The sequence below is a fragment of the Acanthopagrus latus genome, chromosome 21, assembly GCF_904848185.1.
Source record: "Acanthopagrus latus isolate v.2019 chromosome 21, fAcaLat1.1, whole genome shotgun sequence".
Taxonomy (NCBI): Eukaryota; Metazoa; Chordata; class Actinopteri; order Spariformes; family Sparidae; genus Acanthopagrus; species Acanthopagrus latus.
In genome coordinates, this window is record NC_051059.1 from 12,094,539 (window position 1) to 12,117,063 (window position 22,525).

A 22,525-nucleotide genomic window follows, 5' to 3' on the forward strand; every position below is an offset into this window, starting at 1 on the left:
CATTGCGACTGCACGATATGTTAAAAAGCATGTTGTGTTTGTTTTAGTCAATATTCCAGTGTCATAGTGACAGAACATAATATTGTGTTATCTTAACAATTGAAATCTTTCTGAATGTTGAAATCAGAGAGAATACTTCATAAAACACTGAAAATACATCTGCCCTTTGACACGGGTAAACGTTAAGAGCATAAAATGAAGACAGTGAAAAGCATACAGTATTTAGATTGACTGGTACTGGTTTTTAAGAAACTTCTCCAGTGTTAGAGTTTTTGTACTGTTTTTTTTTTATTTTGTTTTTTTTTAACTTTGTTTTCTGTCCTGACATTATAAGTAGCCAGCAGGTTTTTTGCATGGAAGTTATGATAAAACTATGCATTCCAAGCCAAAATTTGCCAAATGACTGATGCTTAATTGTTTATTTTAAGTCCAAATTGTCATCCCTGTTTCCGATCTCCTCCTTTTGCGATTTTTTTCTCCATTTGATTTCTTCTCTTCCTTCCTGCCTTTCTCGCCTGTTCTCCTATCACCGCCTCTCTGGCTGTTACGTTGCAGCTCCTGATTGGTTAACAGCTGGTGAGCAGTTGTGTGTTTGACCACTAAATCATCATGAAGCGAACACATTTATTTTATTGTGTGTGTGTAAAGGAGATAAAAATGATGAAGTTACAGCTTCATGCCATACCAAATGTGATTTCAGTTCTGTTCATGCAGTGCATGTGTAATGACTGTTACTTGATATGACAGAAGACTTCTATGGCTTTTCAGTAGTTGTTGTGTTTTGTTGGTCAAGTGCTTTTTCTTGTCTTTAGGAAAGAGAGTTGCTTTTGTCGACTTAACAAGCATAACATTCACACACTCCAGTACAGTAGTCATATGCACCGTAGAGAAGAAGGATAAGAACACAAGTGCAGCATGTAATATGCTACATACAGCAATCCATTTTCCGAAAGGAGGAAAAAAGTCTACGGGTTTTCACACATCTTATTAGAACTGGCAAATATTAAATCAACCATCTTTCCTCACTACAACTTAGTGTCTCTTAGCCTCAGGTGTGTATAAACTGCAGGTTATGAACTATTTTTGAATACAAAAGCATGAAATCCTTGGTTATCTTATCGTTATTGGCCATTAGAAGCAGGTTATTATCATATCCTGTATCCCAAGATAATATGAATACATTTTACAGTGCGCTACTTTGGCGTCGATGCGGGACCTCCTTTCTGTAGTCTGTAGTTACCACTCTGTAATCTCCGCCCACAGCACTGTCTGTTTGGTTACATGCCACAAGTAACAGCCCATCATACTGAATTATCTGAATCTGCAAAGTAACCAGTAACCTAAGTTATCAAATTAGTGGAGTAGAGTGGAAGTATAAAGTAGCAGAAATTGAAAATACTCAAAAGTAAAGTACCTCAAAATTGCCCTGAAGTAGGGTGCTTGAGTAAATTGTCCTTAGTTACATTGCATCACTGATTATTTGTCCCTGAGATTAAAATTTCTACGGCAAATGTATATCGATCCCAAATATTGGTTATCAGTCTCCTTGATTACTCAAAATCAGTACCAGCCCTGAAAAAATATATTGTTTGATCCCTAAATTGATTCCTGGTACTGTTTTCATGTGTGCAAGTTTATTTTGAAAACAGACTGTTGAGTAGAATCATCACAATACATCTCTATTGTTGGTGTGTGTGATTGTTGTCTGGACTTGTCAGACTGTGTTACCTCTCACTTACTTCCTCTCTGAGTTTTAACCTCTGAATGAACTGTGTGGATGGAGGGCATTCATAGATACTCTGTCCTACATGGCAGCAGACCTGTATGTGTGTAAAGGCCCATACACACATACTGTACACACACACACTTACACATACCTATTGTTATTATGACCGCTAAACTACACTTTACTCCCCCTGGAAGTAGGGGAACGGTGGTAGACGGCTTCAGCAGCCAACTGGGTTGAAAGGATTGGAGGAGAGGTCATAACTTTGGACTCAGGTTGTATTTAAACACGTTATATTGTTTTTGTTATAGGTATGTTGTGTTGTTTCATCGATAAAGACCTCCTAGCTTGTCCCTTTATCTCAGCTTGCTCCGACCCAGCCTGCTCCTATAACTCTATAGTCAGCCAGGAAAGCTTTTGTTTCATCTCTTAATTTTGTTTTCTCCACCTGCTCTGTTGTATTGTTTCTACTGAACTTCCACAGACTTCCGTTTGTGTTATAGGCAATGTCTTGGATCACAAATGTGATAAGAGAGTGCTTTCAGTCACTCAGAGATTAAATTTAAAGAGGAAGTTGGCCTACATGTGGCTGCTTGTGGGAGGAACAGATTGGCAGGCAGCAGTCTTACATGCTAACAGTCACACACAGTAGAAAAACTGTTGTCTGTACCACCAGCAGAAGAAGTTTAAGATGTACTGTAGTTGTGTGTTGTATTTAGATTATATACTGTACCTCTTAACCATTCATCTGGTTTGTAAAAAGTACCCAAAAGTCACTATTTGGTAAATATTACTTAGAGAGAAGTGAAAGCAACCCATACAAAAGCACTTGAGTCTTAATATATCTGACATTAGAATGTAATATTACAATGATTTTTTTTTTTTTTTTGGCAGTAAATGCACAGTAAAATTATAAACTGTTGTAAAAACGTTGGCTCTGGTGCAGCTCCAGTTAGTAAAGCCCAGTGATATATCATTTGGCTGATATTATAGCTGACATTGGCTGATCACAGATTTATCAATATCAGCCTATGTATTGACCGAAATGTGCTAATATGAGAGCTTTTTTTCAAGAATATAATGCAGAAAAAGAAGTTTGGGATATTTTAGGATTATCAGATTTCCAGTGGAGTTTGATATTTCAGTGCACAGATTTTCCAACAGTAAAGTTCTCAAGGGTTAAATAACCACATTTGAGGGATCATTTTAAAAAAAATGTGTGTATATCAGCTGACAAAATATATATTTTTTTACTCCCATTTATCCGCATCAGCCCCAAAAATCTAGTTTTTGTCAGGCTCTAAAACGTATCACTTCATTGTGGATTCAAAAGTGTTTTCCTCCAAAATGTAGTTGAGTGAAAGCATTAAGCAGCAGAAAATAGTAATGCTCGAGTAAAATAAAATTATCTCAAAATTGTACATTCCATCACTGCATTTAATCTGTGTTGTCCTTCACAGACCTTGCTCCACTGGCAGATATTTTTTCCAGCAGGCCGAATGCTGGGCGGCCCATTGGACAAAGGCACAGGAAATAAGTATGAGCCGATGGCGAGCGCTTGTTATGCCAAAGAGCACGTCCATATTGATGCTTTTGGAATCCTGTCACCCATCGATCTGTCCTCTGCATTGCACATTTATACGTTTTAAGAGCACAGATATGTGTCTGCCAGTTGATTGATTGTGAGCTATTTTCAGCTGCGGCGGGCTGGTTCCATTGCAATGCCTTGGACGTGTCAACGGCAAAATCAAACACTTTTTCACACGCAAATCTGAACTCCCAGGCCTCCTGCTTTTTAATTTTTTTGGCTGTGGTGAGTGTTTGTTGCAGTCCCACGGCAAATATGACACAATTCATGACATTATGCACATATTAATGCATTTGTTACAGAGGTGGATGATTGTTTGGTATGGAGCTCTCACTGTGTTGGTGTGCTTAGTGGCTAGGGTGTCCCAGAAGGGACTGGGCTGAGGATGCAACCCTGGACGGAGTCAGGGAGTGTAACTGAGGAAATGAGGCTATGAAACTGCTCAGTGATATAGCTGCTGTTTATGCCTGATGAGGCTGGAACAGGGCTGGGTGTTAATGGCCTTAAAAAAGTAATATGTTTTTAGGCTATGTCATGGTACACAAATATCTCTGTATTTTGAATTTTTTTGTAATTAGTCAAGACCACTTTCTATTTACGAAATACCAAGCTATTTGTCTAAGGCACAGTGCATTGTGGTTATTGTAGTTTACCAGTATGCTTTTAGTGTCTGGCAGTAAGAAATAAATTATACAGCTTAATGTGTCTTGGAAGAATTTAATCCGCAGGCACTCACTGCTGTGTCACAACAGGTATGATGAGATCCTCAGAGACTGAGGTGTTTTACAAACACTGTAAAACAATTTTCAAAAAAAAGTACTGGCAACTTTGTACTGCTAGTATTATTAGTCTGTAGTCTGTATGAAACAAAAATGCCAAACTTGCTTCTCTTTGTCGCTTGTGATGGTACACTGAATATCTTAAGCTTTCGGATCACTGGTCAGATAAAACGAACAATTTTGACTTTCGTGTGTTGAACATTTTTCTCAGATTTTATAGACCAAAGGATTCATCAATTAGTCAAGAAAATAAGTGACATTGGCACTGTTTTCTCAGTCCAAATGATCCTCTCCCTGCTGTTATTAATCCCCACAATCCCATCCCCATGTACTCAAAACATACAGGAAGAAGAGATTTACTCAGCCCTCTTACCGAGATAAATGTCAGATTGTTCTTACTTAAGCCATCCAGAGAATCTTCACACTTTTTGGCACCGTCACCATTGACCCTATTGATGATTAAAGCAAAGGAGCAAAGATCAAATATTGAGAAGAAGTGTAGCCTATTCGTGGTTGATTGGAAAATGGGTGTCATCGTCACGCACTTTGAAAAGATGGTAAACACAACAACATGTGACAACAAAACATCAGATAAAGCTAAACTCTCTGGATAATGATTAAATGTTTTTAATGACTTATTGACTTTTTTTGTATCTCTAATGTCACAAATCATACTAAAACGCTTACTATTATTAGATGCATAGAGCTGCATCTAATTGACTAATGTTTTGATTATTTTCTAAAGTGATAGATTTATTGTCAGTACGTAGTGAAACTGTCCATCAGTTCACATCTAAAATTCTTGAAAACCTACAGATACTCAGTCTTAAATGTTATGAAATCAAAGAAAAGCAGCAAACCTTCACTTGAACTGAGTTCAGGAGTTTCATGCTAAAGAAAAGAACCAAAGTTAATTAAAATAGTTTCCTATCCATTAAACAACTTATCATTGTAGCTCTCTAGAATTTAAGGACTTAGATCATCCAGTCTCTTCGCTTTTGTCAGGGGGAGGAATTTATTTCCATTATCTGACAAATAATATAGTAACTTTTTTTTAAATTTATTTAACTGAAGTAAATTGAAGCAATATTTTCAAAACCTTCATTCCTTTTTCCGCTGTTGTCAGGGTTTAAGAAGTTGTAAGCAGGGCTTGTAAACACTTCAGCTTCAAAAGATTAGTTCATTTTTTGCCTAATGAAACTCAGTGAATCACAAATGTTCAAATCTGTAAAGTGGTGTAGTTTCTCAAGAATGGAGACGTAGAGCTGGAACTGGACAGATCTCTAGCAGTCCTGGGATCCCGGTGATGGCACTGTGGATAGATATCACTAAGGCTGGGTCTGGTTCTTGGCCTAGGCTAGGGCTGGGGTTGGGGCTGGGGTGTAGTGCTGGTCACGGGACTCTGTCACCAGCCTGGGGGCCACTGACACAGTCATCTGAGGCAGTAAAGTGCTAAGAATGGCCGGCATTGTCAGCCAGCCCCGGCCCCTGAAGGGCCTAGAGAAACAGAGGGGCTACGCTTCGCAAACAGTGGCTCTCCTCAATAAGGAGCCTCTTCTGTTCACGGAAGAGCCCGAGAGAGCGATATTTATACACCGGCTGCATGTCACTGCTTATTTTTTCTGTCACCAATAAGTTGCTTCTTTTCTTAATGCTTTAGCCGATTCAATGTACACAGTTAAAAAAACAGACGATGAGGCTGGTTTTGAGAGCATGGGCTCTTCTTTCATGTCTCAACTGATCTTTGCAATCATTTTTGTTGATTGGTTATCAGGTTACTTTTAACGCACAGGAAATTGATTCTCTGCTGGGTTGTTTGTCTCACTGCAGCCAGAGCATCATTTGAACTTGTGTTAAACCTTCATGGACTGTATTGTTTTGTCCATGTCAGGGCTCGCATAGCTTGACAAAGACATCTGAAGTCACGGTCTGCATTTATGCATCCAGAAAAAATAAAGCTCAGGCTCTGTCAAGGTTGTAGGGATAATAATATTAACTTAAACAAGCAAAACAAAAATGATGGATGATGTAGCAGCACAACAAACTTGCTCTGGAAATTTATAATATGTGCAAAGAACAAAATCCAAACACCCATAAAAATGCATCCTGATGTCTGAGTCAACAGAAACAACTCATTTTAATTAGAAATGTATTAATGATTATCTATTCTGGGTTATGCTCATATGTTTTAGTTGTTGACTTCTTCTTTAACCAAGCTCTGTAAACAAACTCTGTAAAAATAGCCTTAAAGGTTTCAGTTCACTTTATTAAATCTCCTCATCCATTTCCAGTAAATTCTGTGTCCATGCTTTTAGCCTCTAAAAGAATCAATGATTTTTAACTTCAATGTTTACTGTAGCTCTATTCAGATCATACGTATAACTAATCAGTTGTAAACGAATACTTTCTTCATGACATGAATCATAAAAAGCTTTAATCCAGATTAACAAAAACCTTTGTGTCGCTCGCTAAAATCAGATGACCCTGCTGTCAGCTGACTGAGGGATAATCAAAGGGGGCACTATGTGTGTGTGGGTGTTTGTGTGTGTGTGTGTGTTTGAATATATCTGTGAGTGTGTGTTTGTGTGCATGATTTCTGAGGAAAAGGAGGGAGTGGTTTTTGATCTGAACTGTAGAATCTGATCTACTGGAAGCTCAGTGGGACTGCATCTACACAAACCACTGTCCTGAAGGTTGTTAGAGCCCCCTGTGGGACTCTCCCTCTCTCTCTCTCTCTCTCTCTCTCTCTCTCTCTCTCTCTCTCTCTCTCTCTCTCTCTCTCTCTCTCTCTCTCCTTCTCTCTCTCCCTGTCTCTGTCTCTCTGTCTCTCTCTGTCTATCTGTTCAGTCCTCTCTTGAGGCCAGAAAGCGACAGCAGAGAGGATGTCGGAGAACGCATGAGAACACGTCTTTCCCTATATGAAACCATTTCCAAAGTGGAAAGTGTCATTGTGTGCTTGTGAACCCCCTTTACCGACAGGGCATCATTTTACATTAAACATCTTCAGGTTTAACAGTAGGGCCAGAGATTTAGTGTTACTGTAACTGTTAATGGATTTTTCTGTCCATGAGGTAAGTGTTTTAAAGTGCTGTGGAAGTTTAAAGTTGTCAACGTCGGGTTTAGAAAGCTCTCAGCCTGCCTGAGCATTTGGAAACAGTTAAGAGAGCCTAAAGCTGCCCAGCATAGCATGCTACATGTCACAAGATTAGCTACACAGCCAGTGTGTTTTTATTTTGTTTCTAGAGACCAGAGGCTGTGTCTGACAGCCTGTATTTAGTTTAGTCAATGAGTTGGATCACATTTGAAAGCAGGCGCCACTCCATGGAAAAAAATATACATTTATCTGAAATCTAAATCCATTTCAAAATGCATAAAAAACAATAGTAAATCCCCTTTTTTCCCCTGTGAACATGTCTGCTTTTGTGTTAGCTATAAAATAAGCAAGACTGTGTCATGCTTGGATTGTTTGTAGGTTGTTGGTAATCGCTAGTTTTGTCCCTCTGATGGTTAATATGAGCAGTGCTGCAGAGAAAAAGTGGAATTTCTGTTCCACTTAAAGGAGGGGAATCGTATCTATAAATAGATTTTTATTTTTGGGTTAAAATGTGCGTCCATTTTAAAGGACAGACAGAGACACAGAGCGAGGCTGGTGAATGGCGGATATCTGCAAGTCTGTTACTGTGTGCCGACTACACGCACATACAGTGTAGACGGGCGCACACACACACACACCTTTCTCTCTCTCTCTCTCTCTCTCACAAACACAAACACACACACACACACACACACACACACACACACACACACACACCCTGCTGTTGACCAGGAGTGTAAAGGCACAGACTGCTGCAGGACAGCAGTGGCGCTGCAGGTTCCCTGCTCAGAGATTGTGGAATGGTTGTCCATAGACCCCCCCTCCTCCTCCTTCTCTCGCTCTCTCGCTCTCTCTCTCTCTCTCTCTCTCTCTCTCTCTCTCTCTCTCTCTCTCTCTCTCTCTCTCTCTCTCTCTCTCTCTTCACTGAGGCTCCCCCTTCTCTCTATCCCCCCACTGTCGCTCCCTTTTCTCCCCCTCCCCTCCCACCCCCCACCCCCCTTAGAGCTTATGTAAACTAGCTGTGGAGCCAGGGCAAGCTGAGGCTATTTTTAGCAGCAGCACTGCAGAGCAGAAACTGGCGGAGGGTCACGTGTGCGCAGCCGAATCAAAGGGAGTATCCCGGCAATGCGCTGTAAACAAAGGGAAGGTCAGTAGCAGAAGGTGAGACACAAAACGCCTCTGTGTTGGTTTTGTGAGAGAGAGAGAGAGAGAGAGACAGAGAGAGAGAGACAGAGAGAGAGAGAGAGAGAGAGAGAGAGAGAGAGAGAGAGAGAGAGAGAGACTTATTGCCTGGCCATACCTTCTCTTCTCTTAATGCCCTGACATAAAACAAATCATCGCGAGTGTATGAATGCACCCATATGCTTATTCCTGCTCATTCCTTCCCCCCCCTACACACACACTCACTCACAATAACACACACACACAAACACGTACAGCTCAACCATTTCTGCCACTGCTAGAGACAGAGAGCGGGGAGCTGAATTGATCAAAGCAGGGTTTGACACGCGAGGAGACATTTTGCTGTCTAATCATGACAGGGGCTCCCAGCTCCACACTGTCTCCCTGTTGCTGCCAAGCCGGCCTATCAGAGCGAGCAGCAGCAGACTTGGAGCCATGTAAAATCCATCACAGAGCACATGACCACGTGTGTTTAGCATTGACATTAGCATGTTTTGTGTCACATGGGGCTCTGGTTGTGTACTGTAGCTCAGGTTGTGGAGCCTGTAGGACTGGCTAGCAGTGAGGCTAGCAGTTAGTGGTGTCCAGCCACACCCAGGAAAAAGGTCTCCCTCCACCTCGGGCCACTACTCAAACAAGCCTCAACTTTCACCTCCTGTGGAATGTGGTCAGAAGGGGGCACAAAGCTATTTTTAGAAACCTTTTCTATTTTTCTGTCACAGCAGTTTGTTTGCATAGACAGTTTGAGCGCCTGGCTGTTCGTCAGGCCAGGCTGGAAGAGGTAGCTCGTAGGCTAACTTAAGTAAACAGTTGGCTCCAGCACAAGCCACGGTTCGGTGCTTTGGTTGGATGATTTATTGCTGTAGGTGTTCTTACCCTGATGTTCTGGAGCTTTGTACTGATGAGATAGATAAGGAGCCCATCTTAAAATGTCCTGACAGAAGAAAATGTTATGTCAGGGGAAAATCTGGTTCCTCTTCATGTTCTTTGGAATGATACTGTACTCTGAAGCAATATTTATTTATCTAGTTCACAAGTGAAGTGCTTTTACACCTGCTAGTTAAACAAAGGCGTAAGGCACTTACATGCTCCTTTGTGAATATTACTTGCTAATTTGTCCCTCTGTGTTGAACACACCTGAAACACCTGAAACTGGAACTAAATCTTAATCGATTAGTAAATCAATCAAAATTAATCTGCACTATTTTGGTAACCAGCTAATTAATTATTTCTCAAGTGAAAAAAACATTCAATTGTTCCTTTTTCCAGATTGCGAGGATTCGGTTGTTTCCTTGTTGTATGTGATTAACTGAGTCGATGGTATTGATTAGAGTATATGTATTCTGGTTTGTGTTGTTTGTCAGAGAAAATTGGATCACCTTTGGTATTTAGACAATACAAGAAAGGTATTAACAGATTAATCTGTAAAAAATAATATAAATATATTTGTTGTTATGTTGAGATAACTACATATTAATAGTACACTGTAAAATGAATCAAACTGAATCACAGTAACACAGTCACTTCTGAGAAGAAAACTGACATTTGATTTGCATTATGGATTCAGCAAACCTGTTTATTTCTATTGTCATTTTTCAGTCATAACTGTAACTTTTAAAGTTATACAGTAAAACTTGAATATTTCTGCCATGCTTGTTTTATGTACTAGTGCCTTGGTTATAAAAGAGCGACATCTAACAAATCAAACAACTGTGATAAATATATGTAATTAAGACAAGTACTTTACAGTTTGACAATAAACTTTATTGTGATGCTAATGATGTGTTAGCATCTGTGACTGGCCAATATGGACCAACAATATAGGTCAGCCACTCTCTGTTGGGCTCTAATCTGCAATACCTGTGTGGCTTCTCTAGCCCTGCTGTTTTCACCTGTTGTGACACTGTACGCTCATTAATCTGTTCAGATATCCCACTAATCACCAACACATCAAATCGCTCCAAATCCGTTTCCCCATATCTCCAGGTTTAACACAACTGACAGTAGGAGCTGCCTTGGTAATTTATTGACTGTCAATATCCCAGTGTGAATAAGTCCGCTGTTATTTAAAATTGTATATATTTTTTAATATTTGGGGTTTGGAGGATATGTTTTAGTTGGTCCATAGCTGTCATTACACCACCACAATTTACAGTCAGTGCCTGACCTTAAAAAATAATTTTGCATAGTCAGGCCCATCTCATGGGACTCCTATTGACTGCTCAGTTACTTACGCCTTCCTTATCAGTTGTCCCCAAAGTTTAGCCCTTAACTCATACAACCTTGTGAGTCTAATTAATCTTCATCCAGGTTATTACCAAATTCACCACAGCTTTGCGTCTCTTTCTTTACACACCACAGACTGCACATTACATTCCTCCCCTTTACTGAAAATATGACTTATTTTTGGTTGTGTGCTGGAGACGGTGGCACTCTAAAATAATCAGTCTTCATAAGCCTAAATTTTCTCTGCCCTCCCACCAAAGACACACACACACAATGTAGAAAACTAGCACAGAGCATGGTTCTGCTTTGTGTTGATGTATGGGAGAATCTGGGAATGGAAGGATACAAGTGTGGCCTGGCTTAGGAAGAGACAGGGAGAGAGAGAGAGGGAGAGGAGTGGTATGGACCGACTGGGGTTGCCATGGGAACCCAGCTGCTAAAAGCAGGCAGGGTCAGTGTGGAACAGAGGCTGTGTGCAGCAGGAGCGAACGGATGCCACGCAGAGGCCAGATTGTGAATTACACAAACAGCACACAGACCTCGACTGCTCAAGTTTAGGGTTTCACCCAGAAAATCTGCATATTTAAGATGTGAAAATGAGAATTAAAAAATGATTTTTACTTCCTTTTGTTTCATGGAGATTCAGCACTTGGTTCATGCTTACGCAATCTGCAGTGATACTGTATAGTCCCCTGTCTGATATTAGTCATTGGTTATTGACTTTTGATTAGGGGAAAAGAGGAAAAGCTTGTTTTCACTGGGTCATCGGTTGACTTCCAAGCGGAACAACTAATTTGACATGGAGGCTGTGGTTGTTTATGGCCGAGAGAACTGAAACCTGCTCAATATTGTTGATTAGACTATTTTTATTTGGTTTTCTATTTTTGGCACAGACTAATTCAGTAGCTGACAGATAGTGTATCGATGCTGTGCCTCAATATTATTTAGAGAAACCCATAAGTCAATTTTGCTTTGAGGACTGTAGTTTGGTGCTCCACACGGGACATGGTTCAGGCCAGACAGAGTCCCTGTATTCCCACTGTAGCTTGAATTTGGGGGCTGAGTCTATTTTAAGCAGAGGTAATGTAATGGTCCAGGTAGACATTGAGCAGAGACAAAAGGGCATTACAATGTATTTTACATTTTTATACAACACCTTTCAAAACCATGACTTGATGTGGCCCTGGAAGGCGAATTGGCGGCCTTGAGATAAAGCAGGCACTTTTGTTTACACAAGATTTGGTCTGACTTTCACGAGTGTCTCCGTTCTTGCTCCTATATTTAGGAAGTACCCACTGAGCCGTTGATGGATTTGTCTAGTTTCAGATCCATCTCCCAAACTGCACAGTGTTCCTGTTTGGATGGATGAGTTGAACCCCGGGCTCAGATCTTTCCACCAGGTGACCAGGATCCTGCACAGCTCCACCTCCACTCTGTCTCACTGCAAATGGCCCTCTGTGTGCTCTACCAGCTTAGTCTGTGTTCTGTGTAGTGCATCTGGTTTTGTTGTGAATTTTGTTGAAATATCAGATAGCAGGAAGTTTGGTCATTATTATTGGTCATTTAATGGAGTTATAGAATAAATGGCAACTAATTTGATAATTTCAGTGATATTTCAAGTAAAAACGCCAAATGTACAACAACACCTTGTACACTGTGAGTACGACCCATAGAATTATTATAATTATCTAAGTAAGATTTATCATATGGTGAACTGAATATCACCATACTAGTGAATTTCACTGATATGTGGTCGGACAAAAAAAGTAGAGATTGACGATACTTGAGTTTTGGGACCTATAACGATACAGAAGGGATATATCAGCTGATACACACACAAAAAAACACTGATTCTTTAGATGTGGTTATTAAACACTTGTGAGACAGGTGTATCCAAATTCAAATAATCCCCAGAATAAGTTTCAAATTAATGCATTTTGAGTGAATGTATGCCAATCCTGATATACTGTATATGTCAAACTCCAAAAACAAAATATATAAACATGTCTCTGTGGTTTCTGTGCAATTATATTGTGCTTTTTAAAAAAGAAAAAAATCTGACATTCTGGTGATAAAATGTTGAGCAGAAATTATTTGCTGGAAGTCACTCATACAAATCGTAGTCTTAATTTATCCTGTATTAAATGCATTGCTAGTAGTACATTTTCTGGAAACTACTTAAAAGTACAGGTGAAACTTTATACATTTATTTATAGTTATAGTTACATTTTTATATATATATATATATATATATATATATATATATATATATATATATATATATATATATATATATATATATATATATATATATATATATATATATATATATATATATATATATATATATATATATATAGATATATATATATATATGTATGCTATGGGTCGACCAATCTAATATGCACCATGTCATTTTCTTTGACCTAACCAGTAACTTAAGTTATTAAATAAATGAAGTTCAGTAAAAAGTAAAATATGGGGCTCCAAAATGTAGTAGAGTGTACTTTTGAAGTAGCAGAAAATGGAAATAATCAACTGAAGTACATGTTCCTCAAAAATGAACTTAAGCCCAATACTTGAGTAAATTTACTTGGTAAAATTCTGTAGTGATCAGTTTGATTCTGTCATTTGGCTTCTGTTTCCCCCTCAGCGAACTCCTTTTTAATTGAAATTAAAGTCATTAGTTGTTGCTTTGGTCATGGAATAAGATAAAACATATAACAGAGTAATGCTACAGTAAATAAATGGCACAGAACCAACAAAACATGTAAATAAAGCTTCACCAGCTGCAGACAGTGTGGTGTTGCTGCTGCTGCTGCCATGTCCAGCAGTGAGTTTTATAGCACTGTCACCAGTCAGCTGGAGACTAAAGTGAAAGTCCATTATGCTGGCCCGGGCAGCTCAAAATATGGAAACTATTGATTGGCTCCTCTACACTGCTAATTAAAGATGGTCCACTATTTGTAAAAAGTCAACCCAATTATCAAATGAGCACATGAGGCTGGGCTCTGTTGGTTGGTGTGAAGGTTGCCTGTCTGTTGGAGGGAGGGGACTTTTTCCAGTGCTGCTGAAACTTGTCACTGTCTTTGAACGGACTCACAACCGGCTCTTTGTTTTCTTGTTACATGCGGTTTGTTTTGGCTTTAATTTTGAATGTTCAAATGAAACAGTTGTCTTTTGGTTCGCGTCTTTCGGGAGCTGGCTACTTTCATCCCGTTTGTGGGCTTTGTTTACATTTAGGCCTTATTGTTAATTTGTTTGTTGTGGCTCGCCGAAAGCTTGTATCAGTGTATCAGTGCGCTTGTTCAGGGAGAAGCCCCTCCATACAGCTTGGTGACCTATGTCCCCAGGCCCCCTAAACTACCACCACCATCTACTCCCTTTTCTGCTCAATGGGCTGCAACATGTGACCTGGACCACATGGGTGCTGAGGCCTGAGGGCCCCCGCTGCATCCACTGTCCCTCAACATATCTGTGTGTGAGAGAGAGAGAGAGAGAGAGCGAGAGAGAGAGAGGATTCATGCTTGTGTCTGTGTTTTATGGAAAGATGAGGCCAGCAACACAGAAAGACCAGGCCAAATCCAGTGATACTGTCCACAACAAAGCCTATACATAGCAACACAGACCGGCCCACAGGACGAGTACAACTTGTTTTGGCTAAATACAGAGACGACCCAGCCCTGCAGACAGAAAGAGAGGGACTGGAATAGACAAGATAGTAGTGGAGGTTTTTGTTATATTTAACCTGCTAATTAAGAACAAACTGTCATGGAACAGTACAAGGCCTTTTCATAGGGAGGTCAGTGTGCAAGAATAAAAAGATAAAACACAAATCCACAGCTGTTTTAATGTGGTTTGATGGTTTTTAAGCTCAATAGGAAAATGTCAAAGCATAAACCTTGTGAAAGCATCATAACAAATGATAAATTAAAATTTCCCATCATCTAGTGCACACATACTGAGGAAAAAAAAGTAGAAAAACTGCAGGCCTGTTATCCGTCAAATCCACAAATCTGACATAATGACCACATCACATGTGACTGTGATCACACACTCTGATGCCAGTAGAGAACAGTTTTTTGGGAGGAAATTGAAGAAACCAACACAAACCACAGATTTGCCCAGACCTGAGCTTGTCTATTTGTAGCGCTGGAGCAGAACAGAACAGCCGTAGTCACTGAAAAATGCACCCAAACCGTTTGATAAGGATTTATCTGTACGGCCCCTCAGTAATCAATGTTATCTTTTTTGCCGTTTTTTTTCCTGGATCTAGGACCCTTGTTCTTTTTTTCTCGCAGGGTATGAGGACTATATTTGGCTCTCCAGTGCTCTACCAATAGTACTTCTGTCACATGGCAGTCAGAAAGTGCTCAGTAATTATAACCTAGCTGGGTTTTTGCAAGCAAGGCTGACTAAAAATACTCCCACATTGTTGCAGTGATGGGGCAAAGACTGGAGGTTTTTTGAGAGGTTTTGCCTGTTTTTGTGTGTCTGTCTGTGTCTGCTCAGGGGGGATGAGTGTGAGAGACGCTTAACTTCACATACAGTTCAGTGGGTTTGCTGGTTGTGCTCGTCTTGGTTCCAGGGAAGCACTAATTAACAATTACATACAATTAATTGTGTGATTTTCTAAAGTGTTGTTCTTGAACCAACATCTTGTTTGACTTCAGAGCTCTCGTTCAAGCCACTACATGTCTGCATGTTGCTGAGTTGACTACGTTTGTGTTTTCGTCCCTGTTTTTAACAAGAAACCCCCTTTGTTGACATTGTGCTCTTTGTCTTTAAAGAGCTGAAACAGATGCAGATTGATTAGAACAATTCAGTTAATTTATCAAGTTTATAAAGTAATTCAGAGACATCACGCAGGGGTTTTAGGAAACGTGTTTTACTATATTTTTGGACATTTTATACATTAAATGATTGATTGAGAAAATAACTAATGATAAAAATGAAATAAAAGTTCTTTGCAGCTCTAATCCAGTAAGGCTGAAGAGACATTGTGAATATGCCTGCAACCATTATGATACAGTATTTGTCAATCATTTTTAGAGCCTTCATTGTTTACATGACTTATTTTTTATCGAGCATCGACACAACACTTCTTTCACGAAAAAATTGAGAAATAGAAATAGAGAAAGGAAGGGTCTCCATATTTTATCAGATTTATTTAAAGGTGCAAAATGCCAGTATTTTAGTTGAAAACATTATAAAATTGTTGAGGAGATACCTGCTAAACATATAATGCTAATCAGCTAGCCACAGCCTGCATTGTTCCAATCCTTGTTGTAAGGCTAATTGAGCTAACTAGCTAAGAGCAGTTAGCTAGTACACTTGATAGCAGATGGCATTTACTCGGGTGATATTACTCTACCCTGTTTGCTGGGGTTATGAATTCAGCAGGTGGCCAATTCTTGAATATTGTCCTAGAACTGCCTAAAGAGAGCCTCAGTTTTTCAGTGCATTACACTGCACAGAACAAGTATAAAATGGCGGCAAAGTGTGTTTCATTTCAATTTAATGTCATGCATCAGATGCTGCGAGCACTGGGGTATATTTGCTATGGTTAGTGTAATTAATTCTGTGTATACTGTACCACAAACAGAAGATGTGTCCTGTTGTTCATCATCAATGCTGAGCCCTACTTTCTGCTCCCACTTTTATCTAGTTAGAAGAGGGGAAACTTTCACCACTTTTTTTGCCACCGTCGACTGTCTCTGATACTGCCCTCTGTAGTCGGTAGAAATGACTATTATGTCACTCTCAACAATGAAAGCACACACGGAGTTGCTTATTAAATCTGGTGGTTAATGAGATTGAACCAGAGAGAAGTAAGAAAAAATTGGTTCTTAGATAAAATCTTGTGTTGTGACGAGGGGTCATCAGGCGGTGTAAATTTGTTTTAACTACAAGTGAAATAAAAAGTATGAAGATAAGTTATCAGTGGTTATAAAGTTCTCAGAAGTCCTCAGGTGTCTGGTTAAGGTGTTGAAGGCCTTCAGAGAGGATAATGTTAAGGAGACGTTTATGGTCAAAAAGGTTCAACAGTTCAGTGCTGGAAAAGTAACAACTGTCCAAAGGTAAAGTCAAAGACAAGGTGTGGACTGAGCTAGAAAGGAACTGTGGGTATTTTTCATGCTGAATCAGAGGAGATGACTTGGCACACACCTCATTTGGTTAATAAATACAAAGTGTAACGAGCACTAAAATAATAAAAGAGCTATATTTAGACGCTACTTTAAGCTGTGGTAACATGTGGCGTGCATGTGTCATTTTTGTGACACTGAAGTAATATAAAGTAAGTCAATAAAGTATTAATAGATGGTATTCAGTTGCCGGCCTAATCACACACAAACCAATGTTATGTTAGTTTGTTTTTTCATGTCAGACTGAATGTAGACATCTCATTTTGCATGTTATGTCCACATGAAAATGAATCCCCGTCTCCTTTTCCTCCATGTTGTGTCTGGTGAAACAGTCGATGCTTCCACTGTACATAAAGTCTATGTGAGAAAGTCTAGTGCTCTCTCAGAAATGGCATCACTTCTCCTTTTGTGTGGACAGAAATAAAGTCAGTGTGATGAAAACGGTGTTGTCAGAGCACAAGAGCAGTGTCTGTGTTATCTAATGCTTCATAATGGAGCATTCATTCTCAGTTATTTAGGTCTACATGGGTATGTTAGGTGTGCTACTTTTAGGATTGAGATGGAAATGAACTGATACTGATACTGGCTGAAACCATACGGAAACTAATCTAGTTTGCATCAGCGTTCTTGTATGCCGAAGCCGCATGGACTGTCTTGTGACATCAGGAAGCCACAGACGGTGCAAATGAAACATGAAGGATGGTTAGATGGTCCACATCTGTGTCCTACATAAAGGATCCACTTGCCAACTTCAGGTGCAGGCAGGCAACTCCTCTTCTCCAGAGATGCCTGACGTCCCTTAAAGTTCTCTGCTGTGTCTTCACTGAATGTTACTCTCATCGGAAAACATACCTTGTACCATTCTGTCTTTATTTATTATTCTTTGATAGTATTTGTGAGTACTTTGTAGTACTGATAAGTGATTCTGATTTTATTTAAGAACAGAAATGACTCTGTAGAGCACATACCTCTGCCACAGCCAAACAGTACGCTTTAATTCTATCAAATCTAATCCAATATCACCCAAAAAGATAGATCTGGATTTTTAGTAAAATACAAATCAGATTGTACATATTAGCGCTTCAGAAATTACCCAAGATCTTGAAAAAGCAATCTTGCAATTAATACAAATATTGTCAAAGTCGACAAGTGCCAAATCGAAACAGAAAAGAAAGTCAAATATGTGAAAAAACAGCATTATAATGATGGACTGCTGTGCTTCAATTCTTGTTGTCCAGATGTGAAAAAAACATTTATTTGGCACAGAGACCATCATGATGACTTTTTTCCAGTAAAATTATGATTCCCAGTAACTGTGAATCATATTACACGCATTTCTGTCAAAATAATTGGGATATGATTTCTAAAAAATGTTCTGAGTCGGTTTTCTCCTGCAGCAAGTCAGTTCAGTTAGCAGAAAGCTAAGTGTCGAAAATGTCTGGGGGGACCTACTGAATGAAATGGCTGTTTTGGAAAATGTACATCTCAATTCTTCTTGCTTCTTAGCTTCATATTGTGCATCAACATGTAACTTGTGTCTGTCAGTGCCTTCTCCAAAGCAGGGGCTCTCATTTTCTTTAAATCTACACACATTTCAGCCCTTGCAGCAGCATTGTTGGAATCTTTAATTGTGTGGTCAGGACCATCCGGGGGCCTGTGTGACCGTGAGTCCCCAGCCCCGGTGTCCTGGGCCTGCTGTGCTGCAGAGAGGCCCAGCTGCTGCTGCTGCTGCTGCTGCTGCTGCTGCTGCTGCACATGCTCTCTCTGTAGTGAAGAGATGGCAACAGCAAGCTGTCTAACCTCCACAATAACCGCCTTATGTAATCACTCTGGCTAGAGACAGACCAAAATAGCCCAGACTGAGCAGCCCTGCCCTCTTGTGGCAACTAGCTGCTTTAACACCGGCCTGCCAAGCCTTTACAGGGAGTCAGACATGGCGGCTGCCTTTTGCAGCGTCCTGTGTATTTTCTGTGAATGTCTAAATAACTGCTGAAGTGAGGCAGCAGAAAAGAGAAATTAAATGATGATGCAGCAACTGTGACATGTGATCAGATTTGAAGATTTACTTCAAATAAATAGAAAACATGGTGTTTGCATTGGTGTAGCATTAAAGTGGCCTTGTGAGAGGATCTCTGGTTCACTGTCTCGTTTTTTTTAGGCATATAAATTAAGTTATAGAAATCAGTATTTATGGAGACCAAGCTCCTGTTGTACTCTTCATATGTATTGACATGACATTGTTCTCACCTCTCATGTTCCCAAAAATGAAAAGGTCTCAGTACAAAATCTAAGTCTGTTGTGTTTCTCTCTTTGCAGTTTCCTGGACAGAATTGACTCTGTAAGACAGAACGACTACACACCAACGGACCAGGTCAGTCCTCACCTGAATGTGCACACGTTATAGTTGGTAAATCACCACAATGGCTGCTCTATTGAATCTTATATGTCTTAATTTCCATCTTTTACAGGACCTGCTACGCTGCCGAGTGTTAACTTCAGGGATTTTCGAGACGAGGTTCCAAGTAGACAAAGTGAACTTTCAGTAAGTGTTTGACTCGGACATGAAACACACACGATTGTTACATTTCACTACTGTAGTTCATAAGCTGAGTCAAAGACCAGCCTAATTCTCCGAAAGTGAAGTCCACACGTTTTCCTAAGAAAGGAGGCTCCCCAGGCGCTTTTCCGTTTTTCTGCGAACAGGTTCCCACAAAACATTATTGAGGCAACATTTTTTTTTTGAAAAAAACAAAAAAACAAAACATCAGCCCTCACGGGTATCACTGCTATATTTATTGTGTCCTCGTGTTAACAGCCTGAAATGTCATATGTTTGTACCGCGTAACAGCATGTTTCCTCCAACAGCGGCGGGACAAAAACGTCATTAGGTGCCCAAAATGTAAAATGAGTCGTCTGCGGTCGACTGGTATGATTTCTGGGCCAGCTGAGCAGTTACATACCGTCGGTTACAGCCAATAAAAGTTAGAGTAAATGTTTCGTAACTGCTTTGGTGATGTCAGATGGGATGACCCACTTACGCAGTCGCAGACACAACAGACTTATTCTGCCATTTGAAATGGGCCTTTGTATCAAATTATATCACCCTGAATGATTGATATAAAAGCTCGGGATATGACTTCCCTTTGGGTGTGCATTTTTCATTATTCAGCTTTGATGCCTTGCAAACACCCAGGCAGGGTCACACAGGGTACCGAGTGTGTGCAAATAAAGCTGTTCTTCATATCATTTATTCATGATTTTTTTCTTTCTTTTTTTTTTCTTTAATGCATCCAGTCTTGTCCCTTTTTAAGATCTGAAATCAGGAGCAGATTTAGCTCGAGACAGAAGATCCTTTGTGAAAGTCTTAAAAAAAAAATGTACCTCTGTGTAAATAATCATTAAAATAAAAAAAGAGCGTAAATGATCTGATATCATATGTACATAGAGACGTGAACAGTTGTATTTAAGAGGCCAGCAGCGAGTGTGTTGTTGTGTCTGACCCAGTATTTTGTCTCCTCCATAGCATGTTTGATGTTGGGGGCCAGAGAGATGAAAGGAGAAAATGGATCCAGTGCTTTAACGGTAAGACTTTCAGCCCTTTTGTTCTTGTTCTCCTTCAAACAGCCGCGCTGTACGTCCTTGACCAACGACACATTCTCCTCCCTTCACATCTTGTCTGTCTTAAAGTATTTTCTGCCAGCTTCAGCATCACATCACCTCTTATATTTTTTGGGTTGCTGCTCACTCGTGTGTGATGTCAGAGAGCTGACCTGATGTTGTTCCTCTGCTCTCCTTCTAGACGTCACTGCTATCATCTTCGTGGTGGCCAGCAGCAGCTACAATATGGTAATAAGGGAAGATAATAACACCAACAGGCTACGGGAAGCCCTGGACCTCTTCCGCAGTATTTGGAACAACAGGTGAGTCTGAAACAGGAGTGAAGTTTTCTACTCCCTGCTCCATCTTTCTTACTACGCGCCCTGTAACGATAAGCTGTGAACTTTGAAATTAATTGCCAACTATTTTGATAAATGCTTAATCTTGATTAATTAATCTAAACTTTCATTATGATACAAAAAAGGAGTCTAATTTTCTCTGATTCCAGCTTTTTAAATGTGAACCTTTTTTAATTTATAGAATTTATGATAGTGAACTAAATATAAGACATCTAAGGACATCATCTTGGGATTTGGACATTTAACCAAGAAAATAACTTTCATTGAGCACATTAAGGGGGTATAATTATTTAACTTCCCAAAAGACCCCAGAATGCCCGGCAGATACGGCTAAATGGATGTCTTAAACCAATGAGTTGTTAATTTAGGTCCAAAAAGACGCAATGCAAACCACTGACTTTCCTTTCTGATGTATTCAAAACCTCATCTTAATGCTATCTGTTGTTTGTCTTTCAGATGGTTACGCACTATATCGGTCATATTATTCCTGAACAAGCAGGACATGCTGGCTGAGAAAGTATTAGCTGGAAAATCCAAAATTGAAGACTACTTCCCTGAATATGCTCGCTACACCATACCAAATGAAGGTTTGTGCCCCGCTAAAAGCACCCAAAGTACTGATGGAGTTCTTCATTGTGAGAGCTGTTGTTTACCGTGGGCCTGTTGTTCTTTTAGCAACTCCTGAACCGGGTGAAGACCCAAGAGTGACGAGAGCTAAGTTCTTCATCCGGGACGAGTTTCTTGTAAGTTTGTCGCCGTTTTGTCCTTTTAATTACAAACTAAGTGTAGTCATGCCGAATACAAACACCAGCTGAAACACCACTTTTTAAAGAGGACTGCCTGACCTCGTCTTTGTATGTGGATGAGCCGGTGGAAGCTGATCATTAACCATAATATCGTAAGTAGGGGCCTGTGCACATTAATCAGGCCGACATTCAGCATATTTCATTAATATTTCTGTCAGACTGCCGATGAATTAATTAAAATGTGCTACTATGGCTCTGATGCAGCATCCCCTCGCAAAATGTTCATTTGTTACGTTTACCACAAAGCAACCGTGATTTCACTTTGGGCAGTTTTTGGGGGAGACGAGGAAGTGTCCGCAGTCAGGCCTTTTGTGAGAAATGAATCATTCATAGTGGTTTATGGGATGAGTAGCCCTTCACTATTTAAATCCACAGTCTTGTACCTTTTTGCTCCAAATCGAATGTTTTATGGTCAGGTCATCTTGTAGTTGTTTGACTTGGTTCTCAGCTCAAAACTCTTTATGTACGGATTTTCTGAAACAAAAGAATTTCATGATACTGTTCTCAAGGATATACTCAGCACTCAGTCAGTTGCTCATCTGGCTCAAAGAAGAAGTCAGTCAGCTGAGGGAATTTGTTACGCAAGATAATATGCTGCTTTAATGCAAGGTCAAAGGTCAGGGGTTAAAACTGAGTTAAAGGTGCTTAAAGGTCAAAAAAGGACAGTTCAACCCAAATTCAAAAATACATTTCCTCTCATCTCTTTAGTGCTCTTCATACATCTATATTGTTTTGGTGAGTTTCAGCCTTTTTTTTTTGGGCTGGAAAGATGTCTGCGTTCTCTCTAATATAATGTAACTGATTTAGATGGCACTGAAAATAAATTTTAAAAACTCAACAGCAGTGTCCCTTTCCAGGAGTCATGACCCAGTTACTCAAGATAATCCACAGACCTCGTTGGAAGCAGTTCAGCTTCAACTTGCAACTCTTTTTGTCCTTGAAGGGCATTTAAAAATGAAGAAAAAAGACCTAGATACAAAATACGAAAGGGGGGGGGGGGTCATGTCCTCATTCTGTAATGT

The 22,525-nt window shown here is 39.9% G+C and overlaps 1 protein-coding gene across 3 annotated transcripts in view; it reads left to right on the forward strand.

Moving 5' to 3' along the window:
- The window catches only part of LOC119011050 (guanine nucleotide-binding protein G(olf) subunit alpha), a 49,838-nt gene that overhangs the window by 24,728 nt on the left and 2,585 nt on the right, over nucleotides 1-22,525 (forward strand). For all 3 annotated transcript variants that reach the window (XM_037083825.1, XM_037083826.1, XM_037083827.1), the window contains 6 exons: nucleotides 19,058-19,112; nucleotides 19,210-19,283; nucleotides 20,265-20,323; nucleotides 20,541-20,661; nucleotides 21,154-21,284; nucleotides 21,373-21,440. In XM_037083825.1, the coding sequence (XP_036939720.1) occupies nucleotides 19,058-19,112; nucleotides 19,210-19,283; nucleotides 20,265-20,323; nucleotides 20,541-20,661; nucleotides 21,154-21,284; nucleotides 21,373-21,440 (508 nt within the window). The remainder of the gene's footprint in view (nucleotides 1-19,057; nucleotides 19,113-19,209; nucleotides 19,284-20,264; nucleotides 20,324-20,540; nucleotides 20,662-21,153; nucleotides 21,285-21,372; nucleotides 21,441-22,525) is intronic.